The sequence below is a fragment of the Dreissena polymorpha genome, chromosome 2 (genome assembly GCF_020536995.1).
Source record: "Dreissena polymorpha isolate Duluth1 chromosome 2, UMN_Dpol_1.0, whole genome shotgun sequence".
Taxonomy (NCBI): domain Eukaryota; kingdom Metazoa; phylum Mollusca; class Bivalvia; order Myida; family Dreissenidae; genus Dreissena; species Dreissena polymorpha.
Window position 1 is genome coordinate 16,404,522 of NC_068356.1, and position 20,778 is coordinate 16,425,299.

Here is a 20,778-nt window from a genome sequence, read left to right on the forward strand (position 1 = left end):
AGCTTGCCAATGAAAGGCGCACACGGAGAAGTGGCAGACACCTGCTGCTGTCAGTGAAATCCGCTTTATATGCGCAAAACGCGAAAAAGACTGCCATTTCCGAGTGAGTTTGCAGAGCCACTGTAAAATTAACCCACCGACACAAGCAACCTGACATTAAATAAACAATCGTGACATTCTCAACGGACGCAATGAAATTAATTTTATCTCGAGACTAACGGTCGCCAACAACAATGTAATAAAGATAATTATTGCGAAACTAATGCGATTATCGTAAGGCAGTTCTATATGCCCCCATAGTTTTGAGGTAAAGACTAAAGTTACCTTATTTAACAGCTTTAAAACGCGGGAATAGGCACTTATTTTTTTGTTTTAAGTACTTAATTCGTAGTAGAAACGCGTGTTTATTTATATTATTATTTCTCATTCGTAGTTAAAACAAATTTGAGTAACATGCGAATTAATAATTTGTGTTTTAAAAATATATGAAGGTATTACATAAGTGTTTAATGTAACCCAGTAGGATTTGGTAGAGTGTGCACTAAACACAACCCTACTGTATATTGTTGTCGAAAGATATTCATTTTGAAATTTCGCGAATTATTTTTGGAACAAGCGTAAAACTTACTTATTGTCAAGCAAAATTATTTAAAATAAAGGCAAAAATGTCTTGGGGAGGGCAGCAAAACCAGTATGTAAGTATCATTAAGTGAAACAAACTGCCAATAGCCATAGTGAACAGTGAAACAACCTTTAAAAAACTAAAAAGGCTTGACTTGCAGTGGAATTAATCATTTATTGAATGTAAATGACACAGAGATTATACTGAGATTGCCATTAAGTTCAACCAGAACTGATTGATATACGGTTCATTATCCTTTACCATGTCAACTTTCCTTCCTTATTTTATAATCATTTGTAAGAAGTATCCTAGCGTTACCAGTTTCCGATAATTTAACAATACAACTCGCCTTAAAAAGTTTTCTGTGTTTATTGTTGTCTTTTCTGATACTGCCTCATCAAGATTAATGTTCGTAGTGTAATTAACAATGAAAAACGGGAACAAACAAGCCAAAATAAGGCAAGTTAACAATAAAAACAAACCGACGTCAAAACCTGTAAAACAGAAAGTGCGACACCGGTTTCCAATAGTTTCATGAATAGTCAGATCGTGACATCATTTCAAGCACTGACTTACGAAACAGCGGTGCAAATGCACTTAGATTATAAACAAATTCAATAAAGAAACAATATTCATTGAAATTGAAACATAAAACAAACAAAAAACTTTTTAATTTAACAACATGGGCATTTAAAAGGAGTGTTTCTCCTGACTACTCTGACTGGTGTGCAGTATTTTAGGTGTGTCCAGCGTTGTCATGCATCACACAGTGTTTTTTTCATTCAAAATCGGGTCTGGTAACCGGACCCATTCCCAATGGAAAAAAGTATATATCAAGAATTTTTTTTTTTATTATTATTTTTTTTTAGATCTCAATATTTTGTTCATCTCCCATCCATATAAGTTAAACTTTAGAAAATATAATACTGGACACACTTGTATCCTTAATGTTAGAGCTTTTTTTTAAGGAAAATAAAAACAACACTAATTTTCCAATTTTAGTCAAAACGCCTGGAATTTTCCCAATCCAAAGGGACCTGGCCCCATTCCCAAAACAGAGAAAAAAAAACACTGTCACATTGAGCCCAAGTGTAAATTGCAAGAGACTTTTTTTACCCGATTTTATAGCCGAATTTTCCATTTGCAAAAAGCATACTTTTTTCCCAAAATTTACTAAAAAATTCCCTATTGGGAAGAAAAGCAAATGACATCAGCTTTTTCGATTTTTAACAAAGCGTAGTCCGATCCAGTTTTTAGACTATACCACGATTTGGATAACGTCGGCATTATTCATGTGCCCGATATTCTCTGTGTTGTTCAGGCGCTTATTATATTTGTGATGAAATTTAAGTGTTTTGTGATTCGGCTTAATGGAAAACAAACACAATTCGAAATATTACTTGAAAAAGATTCCTTAGCAAAAATGTGGCCAAACAAAAACTGTTGATTTTTATTAAGCAAGCATCATTTAATAAACAAACATCTTCAACAAGTACAAGTCCTCCCATTGAAACTCCTTCCATTGTCAATGATAGTAATTTAATAACAAGTGACTCTTTTGCATCGTCATTGTTGCTTTCCGAAAGCAAAGTGGTGATTGATATTCAACATGTTGAAACTAGGGAAGTAAGTTTGTGACTGAAGACTTTGTGTGAGTTTATTATGTGGAAAACTGTTGGTCATGATGGTGTTTGTGGAGTTTGTGATTAAAGATGTTGAACTCTTTTGTGTAGTTTTAAATCCAAATTAATTTTCCAATTTCCTGCTGTCCATCTTTTTAAGTGCAGTAGTACTTTTGCAGACGCAAAATTTTTCATTGTCCGTCACATCGTCATCTTTATCTTTTTATCTTTATCTTCCGTCATTGCTTTGCCACCAACAACCTTGTGGATATTTCGGCGGGGTTTTGACACTTTCTTCGAAACTTCAGTGGAAAAGTCACTGAAGAACTTTGCAACGTCGTTAATGTCAGGTTCATGTTGGATAATGTTATCCGCATCAGAAGCCAGTTTTTGCAGGTGGCTGCATACAGCTATGGCATCGCCTAGACTAGTCACCGCGTCAATGGCATTCTGCAACGGATAAATTCCAGTCTTCCTGAACGATGCTTGCAAGTTGACAGGCGACAGAGCTACAGTGTATGCTTTGCACGCCAATTTGCAAACATCGTACCGGGTCACACATTGGTGGTGCAGTCTGGAGAATGTTCAACATTCCTGGTTGTATTTCTTTTGGAATGGACCGAAACAACCGACATCCATGGGCTGTAAAAAATGGGAACAGTAAGGTGGTAGGACGAATAGTACTATTCTGTTCTCTTTTGCCCATTCAATGAGTTCGATGGAGATATGACTCTTATGACCAGAGCTCCAGATAAGATGCGTATCTGCGTATTTATGCATTGCAAATTAAAAAAAAAACGCATAGAAAATTGAAACAGTATGTAACATTACGCAATATAATCTTGGTACTTAGTTTTAATTGACTAAACTGCGTAACCGGTTAAACCAATAACCCAGATGAATGTTTAGTGTAAGTTGACGTTTGAATCAAAAGCAAGTCAACCAAAATAAGCTTGAAATCAAAATATAGGACCATCATTTTCTAGGTTCGAGAAACGAACAATGTTTCAAACAAACAGCGGCTCCTGCAGGAAATTTCTGTATATTACTATATACCACTAGAAATAAATCTTATGATGCTTCTAGAATTGTGAAACTAATTTAAGGCAATCTCATTGTCACAATGACTCTGAAATCGAGGAAAGAAAATACCATTGGTTAATCATTAATAAAGAAAGCCCATGAATAAGACTGACCTGTAAAATTTGCACTAATAAAAAGGTTCAAAGTATCTGGGCCAATGTAGGTTCTGCAAACATTCAAAGGAACAGTATTAATAGACATAATAAGTGACCATCAAACTGCAGAGAAAGAACATGCCAGTTGAATAATTTAAAGAAAGTCTCTTCATATCAACATTTAAATTTATTTTGTTTGCATTTATTTATAACAAATAATAATATTTCTAGATTAAACATGCCATGTTCTATGTCAGTGTTCTGTGGAAATTGAAAATACCCCTCAATATTCCTAAATACCCTTTATGGCTGAAACAAAGGAGTAAAATACCCTTTAACAATAATATCGGAGAGTAAAATACCCTTTAGACTAAATCCTTATCTGAAGCTCTGCGTATGACCATCATACAACACCAGTGTGGTATATTATTGGTTATGTCCCTAGTGTATTTAGCAGAAACCAGTTAAAAACGTATACAATTGTATTCAGTAACTTTGTTACCTTAATTCGTAGCATTTTCACAAAATTGTTGAGATCACAAAAAATCGCCGATGTCGAACGCACTTGCTTGCAAGTTGTTTACCTGTGACGTCATGTAGTAAACAAAAACATGCGCAATATCGGAAATAGGTGTCTATCAGAAATAGGTAACGTCACGATCATAGGATATATTTTATTAATGTTACATTTTCATAAGCAGTTTAGTACCACTGCTTTAAACTACATTAAATGAATGTTACTATCCCCAAATTGTCACTAGCCATTCTAAGGCTTGGCTGTTGATCTACTGGCAACACTGTCAAGTGTGAAGTCAAAAAATATGGTAGGTTCTTGTTGAGTCTTGGGTTGTTGATAAATCGTGCTAATAGAGATCACATTAAATTACATAAAAGAACGTTCCCACATGATCAAGTCCTTGTTGAGAAAGTTTTTACACCGTAACCATCGTTTTGCTTATCAAAAATGCAACAAAAACAGGTCAATTTATTGTAATTCATCAGACCTAAGTATGTTCTTATCAAATGTTTCCTCTTTTATTATCCCCACGCTTCGAATTGGAGCAGGGGGATTATATGGTTATTACTGTCGTCCGTCCTGGCCACAATCTCCTCCTACACTATTAGCTCTAGAACCTTGAAACTTAAACACATGGTAGCTATGTGCGACAGTGCATATAGTATTTGGAATTTTGATCTGACCCCTGGGTCAAAAGTTGCAGTGGGGGATACGCCTCGGCCGCAGCCGCGCCATTTCTAGTTCATGGTTTTTATAGTGCTCCTAAGTAACACCAAATCGTTTATTTATGAGTATATTCAATACTTCATCCTTTGTTGACATTTTTTTCACAGAAAATAAACCTCCCCTGCAATTTAAGTTTTAAGGCTATTTATAGTATGCAAATCTTGAATTTGGAATAGCCAGAAACCAAGGTTCATCCAGAAAATATTTCAAAGATGGCGGTTTGACACTATCAACACAATTAATAATTTATTATTATCACAGACAATAATCATTTTAAAAAATGTAACAAATATGAAGACCAAAAGTTAAAAAAATGTTTATAATGATTCATAGTCATGTATTTATAAAATATTTGTGATGAAACAACTTTTTGACAATTACGGTATCCTCGGCTCAACACAATTAATAATTTATTTTTATCACAGTCAATAATCATTTGAAAAAAATGCACCGAAAATAAAGACTAAAAGTTAAAAAAATGTTATAATGATTCAAAGACATGTATTTATAAAATATTTGTGATGAAACAACTTTTTGACAATTACCCATGACTCAACAAGCATATGGCATACATGAAAAAGAAGTTTGCTATGCCCTCTTTTTAAATTCTGCAATTATGACATGTCACAAGCTTTTCCTAAGCAATTACTAGTTATAAAATCACAGCAGCAGACAAATCTACCTCAAAATCATATCTTAGCAAGCATACATGCACACCAATACCAAAAAATCCAGTTTGTGTAATCTCTCTTCTTAAGTTTTGACAGTTACATGACTGTAGTGTCAATGTTGAGATACTGAAAAGTTATTATTTTACTTCCGTGTTTTTTTTTCATTCAAAATCGGGTCCGGTAAACAGACCCATTCCCAATGGAAAAAAGTATATATTTTTTCCCAAATGGGAGCTCAACATTCCCAAAAGAAGGTTTCCAAAAAAAATTTTTTTTTTTTTAAAGATCTCAATATTTTGTTCATCTCCCATCCATATAAGATCAACCTTAGTAAATATAATACTGGACACACTTGTATCCTCAATTTTGAAGCATTTGTTAGCAAAACAACACAAACATTAATTTCCCAATTTTAGTCAAAACGCTGCAAATTTTCCTAATGCAAAAGGACCTGGCTCCATTCCCAAAATGGTGAAAAAACCCACTGTACTTTGAAAATAAAAAATGTCACATAGATTTTTTAATACAGACTAATCTACATTCAACAAATATTACTGGTGAAACATCATGCAATCAACCTGTGCAATACAACCCAATTGAACACCAAAGTAATGTATTATTGCATGCATTTATATGAGAATGGCATGAACTGACCAGATATTGGAAAAGTATTTGAATATCGTTTACATTTAACACATCTGGCTTGTTAAATACATCATCACACAATCAACCTGTGCAAACAACCCACTGGAACACCAGTCATGCTATATAAAATATATATATATATATATAAATATATATAGGATATTTGTTGGATTTGGTGGAATATGAATGTTAATTCACGAGTGATAATAGAATATGATATTTTCACAAGTGAGTAAGCATCTTAAAAATAATAACTTGTCCATTGTAGGGTGGATATGGGACGCCGCAAGGCTACCAGCCAGGAGCTCCCCCAGCAAGCCAGGTCTATGGGCAGGGGCAGGTCCAGGGCCAGACACAGGGGTATGGAGCCCCTGCAGGATATGGGCAGTCTGGGGCACCACAACAGCAGGTAGTGGCATACACAAGTAGAGTATTTAATTTTGAACTTGAAATCAATTGTCTTTATACATATATCACTTTTAAATAAATACTTATTATAGTATAAATTTGTTGAAAAGTTTAAATAACATTTTTATGCCCCCTTTCGAAGAAAAAGGGGCATATAGTGCTCGGACTGTCCGTCCATCTGTCCGTCTTTTCGTCACACTTTGCATTTAGGTTTCGAAAAATGCTCATAACTTCTATGTCCCTTGACATATTACCTTCATATTTGGTATGCATGTTTATATGGACAAGGCCTTTCCATACGCACACAATGTATTCATGTATATGATCACAAAACAAAAATGAAATCATGAAGCAGCAATAATGTTCAAACATGTTATACAAGATATGCTAATATATACTTTTTTGACCTTGTGGTTTCCTTTAGATTAGAAGAAAAAAAAGGAATAAATATGAGTTGCATAAAGTGGGTAGAAAGCATACTTGACTTGTTTATGAAAGTTTAATGCGTTTCCATTTTTGTTCAAATGTATAAAGAGTATCATTGTTTAGGGCTGTTTCTTTTTCAATTTGAATCTTCAGTTTTAAATAATTGATAAAACAGTTCATTGTAGGTTTTTGTTTTCTGTATTTTATGCTGAATATAAAATATTTCATTAATATAATTATGTAGTTCACAGCGTTATTAACGTCTTGCATTTTGAAGGTATTTACCCCTAAACTGATTTCTAAAAGAGATAGTTTAACATTTAATTGTTGTTTCTCTTGAAAGGTTGTCAATTGATTCCATAGAGTTGTATATATGGCATGACAAATGTTTGTTTCCAATTAAATTCTTTGTCTCTAAGAAGGTTTTGCCATTTAGTTTGAGCTTTAGAGATTTTTGTGGTTTTTAATTTGAAGTGTGTAAAATATTTTGTTTGTTTTGTTTTCCTTTGCAATTCTGTTTTCTATGAATGTTTTTTGAGTACATGGTGTGTTATTTATATTGATAACAGCTTTAATATGTATGGGTATACTTTTGATCAATGTGTAGTACATCAGGAAATTACTTGTAGGCATTCCGAATATGTAGCATAAGTTATCAAAAGAATAGAAGTCGTTTATTCTGTAGTCGTACAATAGATCTACAAATTTTATGTTTAGTTTGAAACACTATTTATAGAAAAACTTTAATTGTTAGTAGTTATGTCTTTATTGTTCCATAAAATGATTTTACTGTTTATTTTGGTTTCTAAGTTATGAGTAACTTTACACCATGCCGATAGAACATTCAATAGAAATATGTTTTTAATTGAGATTTCATCTAAAATATTGTTGATATTACATGTACATTCAAAAAGTAAGGAATTGCCATCATATGTTTTCTAGAATAATTTCCATATGCTCATATTGGTATTATCTAAATATCTTTTAACCCAACTGCATTTGATTGCATTCAGGAATGAATCTATATCTGTTAGTTTGATACCTTCATATTCTACTGATTGAATTAATTGAGTTCGCTTAATTTTATCAGGTTTACCGTCCCATATGAAATTAAATTAAACTGTCTTAAATACAGGGGTTTTCAGCACTGCCTGTGCCTCAGGAAAACGGAGGCGTTCCCAAAGCAAACGGACCAGATCCCAAACCGAATTTTTCCCCCAATTTCCCCCCCAAAAAAAAAAAAAAAAAATTATTTTTTTTTTAGAAAGAAGTGTCTTTTGACTTATGATTATTAGATTATTAATGTTCCAACTCGTCCAGCTGATGTGTATCATTTCAAAAAGCACTGCTGTGGTTGAGCAAGGATTCAGCATCATGAACCTGCTGTGCTTCCCATTATGCAGCACATTCACACAAAGCAAACTTACTCATCTGATGCTTACCTGCACCTGAATGACAAAACATTGGAGAAGCTGTGTGATGTTCTCAAAAACAGAAATCAGAGAAAAATTATGCTGTAACTTGTGTGACTAACCAGTGTTTGTTTTGGTCAAAAATATCTGCTATAAGTTTTTGACTGTACATTTCTTATCTCAGAGTGTAACTGTAACTGAAAAACAAAACTGCAGTACTTGAATAAACGTTGAACATGGCCAATATTGAATGTGTTTTTATAAAGAAGACAAAATAACAAATGAAAACAAATTTATTTGTTAAACCACGGACTCATGATAAATTCACAATGTTTTCCCGAAATGAGCCGTTTCATCGAAGCAAAAATTCCCAAAATGGACAATTTTGTCGATAAAAAATTCCCAATTTGATCAGACTCCTTTTCCCAAAATAGGCAGAAAACCCCCTGAAATATATGCAAGTTTGCTCAATACTTTCACATCTTTCCCCTCTGATATTTGATTAAATTATCACTTAGTAAATTTAAATGTACATATCAAAATGCAATTCAAGGTTGAAATTTGACCACACTCTTCTATTAGGTTTTCTTCTTTCCACTAACATTGCCAAAAATTATGGAAGGTAGGAAGGCGAAACTTTTTTCATTTGATTGTTTTACCTATGCAAGTTATTTCCAACTTGTCAAGGTCTTCTAAATGTGTTTGCAACATTAATTATATAAAATTCAAAGATGGCACAGTCATAATTTTTATAACAATAATCAAGTTAAACAAACAAAGATTTTTTTCGCGGTAAACTTGATTTCCAATGACCAAACAAATTACGTGTCGGAACGAAAAATTAGGATTGGTCGGGTAAGTGGAAACAAACAAATTTTTGGACCTTAATTACATTTTTAAATGGTTTCAAAAGCAATGTTTCATGTTCCTGTATTTAAAAAACATATATCGAAAAGAGCAAAAAACACATGATTTGTAGAGAACACTTCTTACAAGAGTCATGAATTTAAAACAAAGGACAAAACAAATAATATGAATAGAAGTTTATTTAATAACATCTAATTCTGCGTATAACTATGGTAATATGTCGCATAAAATAAAGGTATAATTTTAACTTTCTCTCCACCAATGTTTCGGATTCAAATCCGATAAAGTTAGTGTCTGTTCCACGTTTATTTTTTCCATTAAACACTATAACGTATAATAAAGACGCAGTCATATTGTTGGCTACAAGAGTTATCATTCTGTCTATAATACCAGGATCTAAACCACCTGATAGTTCACAGTGCACAGGATTGTTATTCAATAAAACCCCAGATGGACAGGCTAAATTAATTTTTGAATCTGCAGGAGACAGCTGCTTTTTTCCACATAAAAATTGCGTCTAGTTTTTGGTCCACCCATGAAACGCATGAGCTTTCCTCAAATAATCGGTTGCCCAACCAAAACAAATTAAAGCTTGTATCACTGTAACGCATTGCACGCGTATCGTTATTGTTAAACCAATTCACAACATCTCGGAACAAAATAAATGCAATATTGTCCATCGGGAAATTTTGGGCTACCAACGTCAGAAATATTATGAAGTCCGCTTTTACTTTGTGTTCTTTTCATATGTCTAACACCTCTTAGAAAAGATGGTGTATGTTGTCATTAAAAGGTTTTGTTTTGTTAACAGCATTTGTTTCAAAGATGAATCTTTAATGTCCGCTCCGCTTTCAAACAATTGGGCACCATCACTGTATATATAAATATATATATGTTTCTTCACTGGCATTATTTATTAATGAAATATTTGATTGTTAAAGTGAATTAAATGCCAATTTTTTTTTAAGCTTTGGCAAAATATGAATTGATTGTATGCCTTTTAATTTGGGTTTTGAAATAATATCACTAATTTTGGGGATTGATGACAATATTCTACTACGTTACAATGCAGGAGAAAGGAATTTTTTTCTGACAACTATTTGGACCAAATTGTTTTCCACAACCCTTTTTAACAGGCGTTCTGGTATTTAACGTTCGATTTAAAGATGTTTTTCCACGAACTTTTGTACTGTAGGAAATCCATTTGATACTGGATAGCCGCAATCCTTTTTTTTGTCTTCCCTTGAAAATTCACATCTGCAATACAAAATAAATAATTAAAATAATCTTTACTATGAGTGGTCGTAATGCGTGGTTTTCATGCAACATAATTGTATTATTACAGTTTTTTCAATAAAACAATTATCAACCTTTGATCTAATGTTACATTACTTTCCTTACGTTTGTCTCTATATAAGTTACTTCTCATCAGCACCACAACAATAAATTGCGACCACAACATGTGCTTGCGACCACAACATTTTCAAAACAACAGGTAAAACGCCTTCTTTTCAGAAGAGGTTACAAATTTTTGTGTAGATGAGCATAGTAATTAAAAAAACGAATATAAAACGGGATTTTCTGTACAAAAATATAATAATATCGTAAAAATATGCGACTTGTTCATTGTCAACATCACATAAACCAACCTTTGTAAAGTCCTTGATGTTAGGATATCGGATTTTTCTCAAGAATTTTGCCAGAATTGTAAACAATATTAATATTCGTATCGAATAGCATTCCCATTTTGGTTAAGTTTTGTGTTAAGGTCCACTTTATTCCTTCAGTATCAAAGCTATTGCTTTCATACTTGCAACACTTATTAACTATCATAAGGGAACTGTGCAGGCAAAGTTATGTAACTCTGACTGGCATTTGGACAGAATTATGGGCCCTTTATACTTAGAAAATTGAAAATTTGGTTAAGTTTTGTGTTTTGGTCCACTTTACCCCTAAAGTATCATAGATATGGCTTTCATACTTGGAACACTCACAAACTATCATAAGGGTACAGTAAAAGGACAAGTTGCATAACTCTGGTTGTCATTTTTATGGAATTATGGCCCTTTTTTTATTTAGTAACTTTGAATATATGGTTAAATTTTGTGTTTCTATCCACTTTACTTCTAACGTATCAAGGCTATTGCTTTCAAACTTCAAATACTTTAATGCTATCATGAGGTAACTGTACCTGGCAAGTTGAATTTTACCTTGACCTTTGAATGACCTTGACTCTCAAGGTCAAATTATTAAATTTTGCTAAAATTGCCATAACTTCTTTATTATGCCCCCCTTCGAAGAAGAGCGGGTATATTGCTTTGCACATGTCGGTAGGTTGGTCTGTCGGTCGGTCCGTCCACCAGGTGGTTTCCGGATGATAACTCAAGAATGCTTGGGGCTAGGATCATGAAACTTCATAGGTACATTGATCATGACTTGAAGATGACCCCTAATGATTTTGAGGTCACTAGGTCAAAGGTCAAGGTCACGGTGACCCGAAATAGTAAAATGGTTTCCGGATGATAACTCAAGAACACATACACCTAGGATCATGAAACTTCATGGGTAGATTGATCATGACTCGCAGATGACACCTATAGATTTTGAGGTCACTAGGTCAAAGGTCAAGGTCACGGTGACCTGAAATAGTAAAATGGTTTCCGGATGATAACTCAAGATCGCATATGCCTAGGATCATGAAACTTCATGGGTAGATTGATCATGACTCGCAGATGACCCCTTTTGATTTTTAGGTCACTAGGTCAAAGGTCAAGGTCAAGGTGACCCGAAATAGTAAAATGGTTTTCGGATGATAACTCAAGAACGCATATGCCTAGGATCATGAAACTTCATAGGTAGATTGATCATGACTTGCAGATGACCCCTATTGATTTTGAGGTCACAAGGTCAAAGGTCACGGTGACCCGAAATAGTTAAATGATTTTCGGATGATAACTCAAGAACGCTTTTGCCTAGGATCATGACACTTCAAAGGTACATTGATCGTGACTTGCAGATGACCCCTATTGATTTTCAGGTTACTAGTTTATGATTGGATTTGATTGATACTATGACAAAACTACTCTTACCTGACATACCACAATAGACTCCACCCAAACCATCCCCCGTGCCCTCCCCCCTCCTCCCCTAATCCCCCCCCCCCTCCCAATTTTTTTTTTTTTTTTAAGATCATCTCACAAATGACCACCACACCCTCACACTATACCCCCACCCCACCCCCCCCCATTTTTTTTTTGAAACGGTTAAAAAACACAAATATTTATTTTTATTATTTTATTTTTGAAATACCGTCCAACCATCGCACCCAAGAATCCCCCCCCCCACACCCCCGAAAAATTTTTTGGAAGATAATGTAATAAATGTCCACACCCCCACACTATACATCCCTCTTCACTCCACCCCTCCCTCCTTTGTGATTGAAATTGTGAGTCCCTTCACCTTTAAAAAGAAAATAGATGAGCGGTCTGCACCCGCAAGGCGGTGCTCTTGTTTGAATAGCCACCACAACGGAAGCTGCATTGCGACATTTTACGCACATAACACGAGAGTTATGGTTGCAATGATTCCACCCCGTGTTCATCTGATGTCCAATTGAATTTCTTTTTTTTTTAAGATGAATATTACTAAGTTTAAGTAACATGTGGCATTCTCTGCATGACTTTGATTTTATTGAAGTTATTTAATTTATTGATGATAATGATGATAAATAAATGCTTATTTATGATTTATTCAATCACAAATTAATGTTGTGAGGTTTCCGCACATATGGTGTTCGCCTAGCGACCAGGAGGTTATGGGTTCGATCCCCACTGTGGGAGTGTTCTTTAGATCTACCCTAAAGAACTAATAACTGGTTCAAGGGCCCAGCAAACACACCTGAGAGCATTTCAATAAGCCTGAGGCTTTCGATGCAATTTAGCGAAAAAATAAATAGGTTTAAACTAATTTTGTGGCAAAATTTTATAATAAATGTTTTTTGTGCTTTTTATGAATGTTGTGTGCTACTTGTGTGTAAAGTTAATAGAGATAGTAGTGATATTGATCAATGTGATAGCCCAATACATATAACAATTATTGTTACTTAAGGTTTACAGACCACAAGGTCCAGCAGGTCAGTTTGGTCAGCCTCCGCAAGGACAGTATGGTTCACCTTCTGTAGGACAGTATGGTCAGCCTGGACAATATGGTCAGCAAGGGCAATACGGTCAACCAGGACAGTACCGGGCACCCCAAGGATATGGGGGATTCCAGCAGCAGGGCATGGCTGGCTACGGGGGACAGGCACAACCACCTCCTGGGGTCAACCCAGAAGTCTGGACATGGTTTCAGGTATCTCCATTTGTAGTTATTTGTTCCATGCTCGCTACTTGAACATATATATTATTTGCTGAATTGTGTTATCTTGAAATTGGTGGGAGTTCAATAATATCACTGAGATATCTGTAGGTTGACCTATCCAAATATAGTTTGTGTATATGTTATTAACCAGCTTGATTCAAAGAATAGGAACTATTTGCATACACAAAGTTTGGTAAGTAACGTTATTTGAAGATAAGAATAACATTTTATTGAAATCTGAACAACAATATTGATCCATAAAGTGTTAACATTCATTCGTATGTTACAGAAAGGTGTGCTTTAAAACTCTCCGGTTGCAAAATAACTTTCTAGATGATTGCTTAAGTGTTAATGCTCTGTCTTTCACAGTCAGTTGATGGAGACAGAAATGGAAAGATAACGTCTGAAGAGCTTCGTCTGGCACTGCACAATGGCAACTGGTCTCCCTTCAATTCGGAGACCTGCCGGCTCATGGTTGGCATGTTTGACAAGGACAGGTGAGGTGTAATATACAAGTCTCGTGCATGCATCATATTCTTTTGCCAATACCGTGATTGGCAATTAAATTGCTTTCTAATGCGATATTAAAAAACAACAATAACTTTAATACATTTATATAGTATTCAATGAAACCTTCATTTAAAGAATCAAAGTTATTCAGGTTTTATTTTAAATTACAAAATATATTTGCTTGCATTATTGGTAAGTTTTACTTTTTTGTGTGCTGATATAACCAGCATGTAAAAACACAGAACATTAACATTTCATATTCAGAAGTGGCACTATAGACGTACAGGAGTTTGCAGCTCTATGGAAGTATGTTCAGGACTGGAAGTCATGCTTCGACAGGTAGTAATTTCTCACATGAAAAAACTGTTCTCTACATATATATTCAAGCAAAAACAAACAAGTGGTATAATTTAATTTCAGAATCAGTTGACATCTGTCCGTCTGTCTTTCCAAAGACCAAAACTTGTTTTGAATTCTTTTAAGGAATTCTTATAGACTTCAAAGTACAACATTAAAAGTTGCAGCAATTGTTCCTCATATGGAGTTGTTGTAGTGCTATTTTTATCATTCTCAGTTTAGGGTTGCAAAAGTTATGCCCCTTTCAACTTAGACATTCTAAAATACTATTCTACATTAAAACAGCATCTGTGGGTATTCCTCATCATATTTGGACAAAGTCTATTTAATAATCTATTCTTTTTGTGAATTTTATAAAGCAAGTTAGTGACGATTTTGTGTGCAAATAAATTGTGTACTTGGATTTTTGTGTTGTGTTTTTAAACCAATTCAATAAACTAAATGTATTCAACATTGTTTTACAGGTTTGACACAGACAGATCTGGTAACATAGATTCCAGAGAACTTACAACAGCGTTCCAAAGTTTTGGTTACAACTTGTAAGTTTGATCGTTAAATTATGTCATGTTAATTGGAAAAAAATCAACAACCTGTAACCCTGAACAGATATTTAATTGTAAGTGTTGTCTAGCCTTATTTATACAGATTTAGATGGGAAATATTACGTTCCCCGCACCTGCTTGATTTTAGCATCAACACGGTTTCCAGTTGATAAAATGTCTCATAATGCAAATTTAAAGAAAAAATCTTTAATAATAAAAAAAGATTGCTTTATTCTTAAAAAATGATGAACTTTTCAGTCAAACAGCATTAGCCAAAAAAAAGACTTCCCTAGCATATTCATACATTGTATTTATTTGAAGACATTCTGTCAAAAACTGTTAAACATATTGGCTGACTTAGTAACGAGATGAGAGAAGAAAATGGGTCTTTTCAATAATTATTTGAGCACTGAAAATGGTAACTTCCCATAAATAAAGCACCATGTATGTGTGTAAAATGGGAGAGAAATACTGCTGGAGCAACAGGAGTTTCACCTCTTTATTATATTGACATTCACTTTATAAATTATCATTACACTATAGTCTAATTTGAGTGTCAAATATACTAAATTATAAAAAAGCTATTTTATGCTAACATGTACACATGAAGTTATGAGAGAGTTAGTAAAAAATCCCTCATAAAAAGGAAACGGCACAAGAGGGCCCTGGGTGGCTGTCTGTCGGCATCTGCTGGTGTTTTTTTTCTAAATTACATATTCTAAATTGCTTGGCAGATTTTTATGAAACTTCAAAGTTATTATTCAAGGTGACCCCCTTTCAAAGTTGATAAATAATTCTGTTCCGCGGTATAAGAATGAAACCAGATATAAACAAAGATTTTAAAAGCAGAAACTTCACAAATCGTCTCAAAACTGGCCTACCCCGAGTGGCAAGTGGCCACATTTATATGTTGATTTATATAGACATAAACAGTACATAACTTAACTCCTTAGGAACCGCAATGGTCAGAGGTAAAGTATTAGGTGTGTAACAATGTTAACTTGTCCTCTAGAAAGTTAATGCAAATCATTCCCTTGAAGTCGAATCTCATCACACCCTAGGTGTGTCATGATTTATAAAAACTTGTATAGTTATTCACTAAAAATATATTTGAAACCACACGTCTCAGAGCATCTAGTCTGAGTATTTTACATCAGACTGTGGTCTTGTGCTAAAGTGTATTCAAATCATGTTGCTGGGGACAAAATTTACACTGCTTAGGGGTTTCTCATCTTATATAATAGAGACCAATCAAATTCCTCTTCCCAATGAAAATTTTCTTTGAAATCCTGCCCCATTAAATAAAACAGCTTATTAATGTTTCCCAAATCCACTATTAAAACAATGTTAAAAAACAACAACAGTACAGGGCTTTATTCCAATGAGAAGAGAACAAGCCCTGAATGTGCTTTTAACTTAATGCTACATGTATGATACAGGTCCCCTCAGTTCTGTGACCTGGTGGTGAGGGTGTTTGATCGTCGCGGGACACGCCACATCCAGTTTGACGACTTCATTCAAGCCTGCGTGCTGCTCAAAACTCTGACTGACAAATTCAGAGCTAAAGATAACCAGATGAATGGAACAATAAGGATCAGTTATGAAGAGGTATGTATAATAGAAATACCGTGTCCATATATGCGAGTGGAAAATGTTAAAATTGACAAAAAAACTGAATAATCTCGCTGGAAAAAGTGGGCTTTTCAGTAAAAGTGACATTTAATGCTTAGACCAAGGGATTTTAAATTGTACCTGTAAATGAACTTGTTTGTCTTCAAAGTTAAGACAAAAAGGTATGACCTTAAATTAGGGTCAAATACACAGAGGGTTTGCTGACTGTCTGGATCTTAAATCAGCAACTTACAGTCACCCTTTATCTTTTGCAAGAGATTATCAGTACCTATATCCCCCCCACACATTTTTTTTTAAATAAATGCATAACTGACCCTTAGCAACAGGAAAATACTGAAGTTCTTTGTAAACATTTCACCCAGGTTTAATTTCTTTATACCAAAAAGGTATAAATTAAAATTGCATTATGGGTATCATCGTATTAAGGCTATCTTTATCTGTGTAATAGCAATAGTATTAAAATAATGTTTGCATTGACATGTTTAATAAAAATTTGGAGGTCCAAGACTTACGTTTTCTTGATCTAAGTCACATGCAGAAAAAAGCAATAGTTCTACAACTGTGTGTGTATTTTCCTTTTGTTTCTTAATTTTTCAGTTCTTAGAAATGGTTTTGGACACAACCCTTATCTCTGGAGCAACTTGACTTTTCATTCAATCATAGCAGAACAGACCGCTCATGCCAATTTTGAATTCCAGTGTGATAATTATAACATTGTTGTGTGATGTTCTAATGTGCTATGGCTGTAATTTACAGTAATATGTGGCTCTTTTAAAGCTTAAATTACAATAATTCAACTGAACATGAACCTGGGCTGTTCTTCCGAAAGCATTTGCAGGCTTGTGTAACGTTATTGTAGCCTTACTTGTTGTATGAAAATTATTTTGCAGCATCTTTTTACAAACATTAACTATGTTATTAAAATTTAAAACCAATTTGCACTACAGAAAATGGCTACGCAAGTATTTTTTCTACAATTTTTACATAATATTACTCTCTTCTCAGGTATAGGAAGGTATTTTCCAAATAGCATGTTTTTCGCTGCCAAGATAGCCATTTTATGTAATTTTAATGTCATTTGTGATACATACTACATGGACTGGTGGTATGCGTGAAAAAATGCCTACGTTAAAAAAATGGTACGGTGGATGGTCCATCAATTAATGCGGTTGATAATCTTTTTTTCTCCCATTTTGTGCATGATTACCAAGCAGTATCTGTTCACTAACATTGTACTGCATTCTCCTTCCAGTTCTTGGACATGGCTCTTGACATTAAAGTCTGAGGGAAAGACCTGAGAAATACAACAAGGGTTTATTGTTCAGTGAAAGAACTAATACACTGTTGTAAGAGAAGTAAGAACAGTTAACGGCTGAATGCATATTTGAATAGATCTAGAATAAAGAGCCTTTCTCCTAGTATGGCCAAATACTGTTTTACATTTTCTATAAATATCATTGAAAGATAAGTAATTCATCATGTATTTATGATGATCAACAATAAAATATGAATCTGGCAGTTATATAAATATATATTTGTGTATTGGAGGGTATGGAAAGGACTTTGCATGGATAAATAATTTACAAGTGTATAGAATAATAATTATATAGAATGTGAGGCTAGCCATCCTTTTATGTTAATACGGCACATTTTCTGATCATGTAACACACATTTGTACACGCATTTATTTTTTAAAGAATAACATGTTAAATTAAGAATATCATGTTAAATTGTTAACCCAATGTTAAATAATATTTTCTTATGGTATAATTTTAAAATAACATTTTTATTTTATTGAAGTATTTGTACTTCAGATAATTTTGAAGAAGTTATTTGACACCCTTACCTCATTTTGACCATGACGATGACCTACTTTCAGACTTAGACTTATTCAGATGGCATAAATTCTTGGTTTACCTACAATGATGCATTTCATATATTATCAATCATTCTTCCTAAAAAGCACTGATAGGCTTAAAAAGCACTAGGGTGGCTGATGTCTGTGAACACTATCAACACATCCAACTAGGGTGGCTGATGTCTGTCTATCAACACATCCACATCACCTGCCTAGCACTAGGGTGGCTGATGTCTGTGAACACTATCAACACATCCACATCACCTGCCTTAATTGTGATCTAGACATTCACCTTCTTTTATACGAAGTCAGGTCGAAATTCTTTTTTTTTTACCAAGACTTGTTCAGATTGTCCAATGAATCATTACTAACAAGGTTTTCACCATGGACATCTGTGTTTATTGAACGCAGTATTTAGTGTTTTTTTCTGTTCTTGACTTTCCTGTAAAAGTGTTCCAGTATGTGCTATTTCATTTGGTGTTTTATGTTTATTAACATTATTACATGCTCATGTTGGTATTAAAGTTTATAACATCACATTATGTGAGCTGTTTCAACTTACACTGACAGTAACTTTGTAAGTATTTTTATACTCTGTTTTGTTTTAATTTTTATACATTTCAAGGCCCCCCTCCTACATGTATTTTCCATTTTGTCTAATTATAAAAGTAATAAAGGGCACTTTTTTCTGATGAAATGTTATGGGCTCAACTGCTCTTCATTGGTGGGTCAATCACACTGGAACCATCATAATGTGTAGATTATCATAAGGAAACATTTTGTTTTCTATATTAAATGTTGACATTTCTAAATTATATATATTCCAATTAACATAGCTCATGGAAATAAAATTGTGACCTCCGAAATGTTTGTAATTCTATTATTAGTTTACATTTAATGTGCATATACTGAATTAAAAACAAGCTTACAATAACGAGTCTTAGTGACATGTGCTGTGCAAATATTTGCGATGGGTATCCCTTGTCTGTTACATATCTAGCTAAGCAAATGTTGTTGTAAGATTACTGATAGCACATGTGTGTAGATGGAGTTGCTCTGTCATTCATATGGAGCCGAGTATGATCGCTTCACTTACCATTGAGTATGCGAGTACTTTTATCATACAGGTGAAAACATTTACGTATATACTTCCTTAATCTTAATTGTGCCATCTTAATTAGAGATAAAGGGAATCTTATTGTACCAATGGGAGTTTTCTATGATTATGTTAAAATGTATGTACATGTGTATCCATGAACTTTCTTAATTATACATGTATTTGTAAACGGCATCATTTGACTTTTTGTTTCAAACTAACTCTGCATTATATACTTAATGGACGTAATTAAAGAATCCAAATGAATGCATGTATGTTGTCTATTTAAACGTGTTAGTAACAGCCATTCAGATCAAATAATTCATCTGTTCCAAAAAATTAGCTAAATGAACAAAACGAAAAACATTTCCTCAGAATTTCATTTTTAGGTCAAATCAAAACTCATGAATAAAATGTTTTCTTTAAAGTGTAATATATTAAGTGGGAAGGGGGGTGGATGGGAAAAACAGGCTTAATGTATGTGCTTATTAAAATATTTCCTGATTAGTTTTGCAATGTGCTAAAACCTATCATAGATGACACTTTCAACTGCAACTAGATTTTCCTTTAGAATAGACCTTTTACACAAAAACTTCTTAAAGAGTCACAGCTAGAAGCGGACTGCACGGACTAATCATGTCCTAAATTTTACACACGTGCATTATGCCTGGTTTTCTCAGACAACTGCTCATATATTTTCAATTTTTTTTGTGGAATAGGATTATTGGTAATATTGCAAAAAGTACAAGTAGATTCTACAATGACAAATATATGGCGTATATTCACAGGTGTATTTCTCTTATGACAATGTAGAACATACATGTAGTTTATGAACCATTCAAGTATTACATGGAAATCTGTAAAATGGTCATTAAATCAATAAGTTCTACATAACTTAAGACTTTTTGAAAAGGGGTGACATTTTTCTGTACTTGTAATATATTTAACCCTAAGTTCACAAAACCAGGTATTTTGATATTTTTTTACCATATGACAGAAAGATTGAACTAACAAGGTGTTACTTAAATCATAAAAGTAACAAATTCCTTGCCCCCCCCCCCCCCCCCCCCCCTCTCGCGGCAATGATTTTCAACAAACTGGAACCATTTTCAAATTCAGCCAAGACATCATTAGAAAAAATGTTCTAACAAAGTTTCTTGAATATTGGACAATTTATGTGATTTCTAGTGTACACAAGGTTTCACTAAAGCCATATAAGGAAAACTGCCCTACCCCAAGAAGGCAATGTTTTTCAACAAACTGAAACCATTTTGGACTCAGATATCATTACAACAAAATGTGGTGACCGAGTTTCATGAAGATTGGACTA

General features: G+C 33.9%; 1 protein-coding gene across 2 annotated transcripts; it reads left to right on the forward strand.

The window, feature by feature from the left end:
- The first annotated feature begins 534 nt into the window (after nt 1–534).
- Nucleotides 535–19,715, forward strand: LOC127866017 (sorcin-like). 2 transcript variants are annotated; one of them, XM_052406249.1, is made up of 8 exons: nt 535–695; nt 6,250–6,390; nt 13,202–13,444; nt 13,823–13,950; nt 14,228–14,302; nt 14,785–14,859; nt 16,302–16,470; nt 17,747–19,715. In XM_052406249.1, exons 1-8 carry the CDS (start codon nt 666–668, stop codon nt 17,777–17,779), a joined length of 894 nt encoding a protein of 297 aa, XP_052262209.1. In that variant the 5' UTR covers nt 535–665; the 3' UTR covers nt 17,780–19,715. The 2 variants fall into 2 exon arrangements, with proteins under 2 accessions (XP_052262209.1, XP_052262208.1); XM_052406248.1 differs by lacking the exon at nt 17,747–19,715 and adding an exon at nt 17,092–17,738.
- Nucleotides 19,716–20,778: the final 1,063 nt, after the last annotated feature.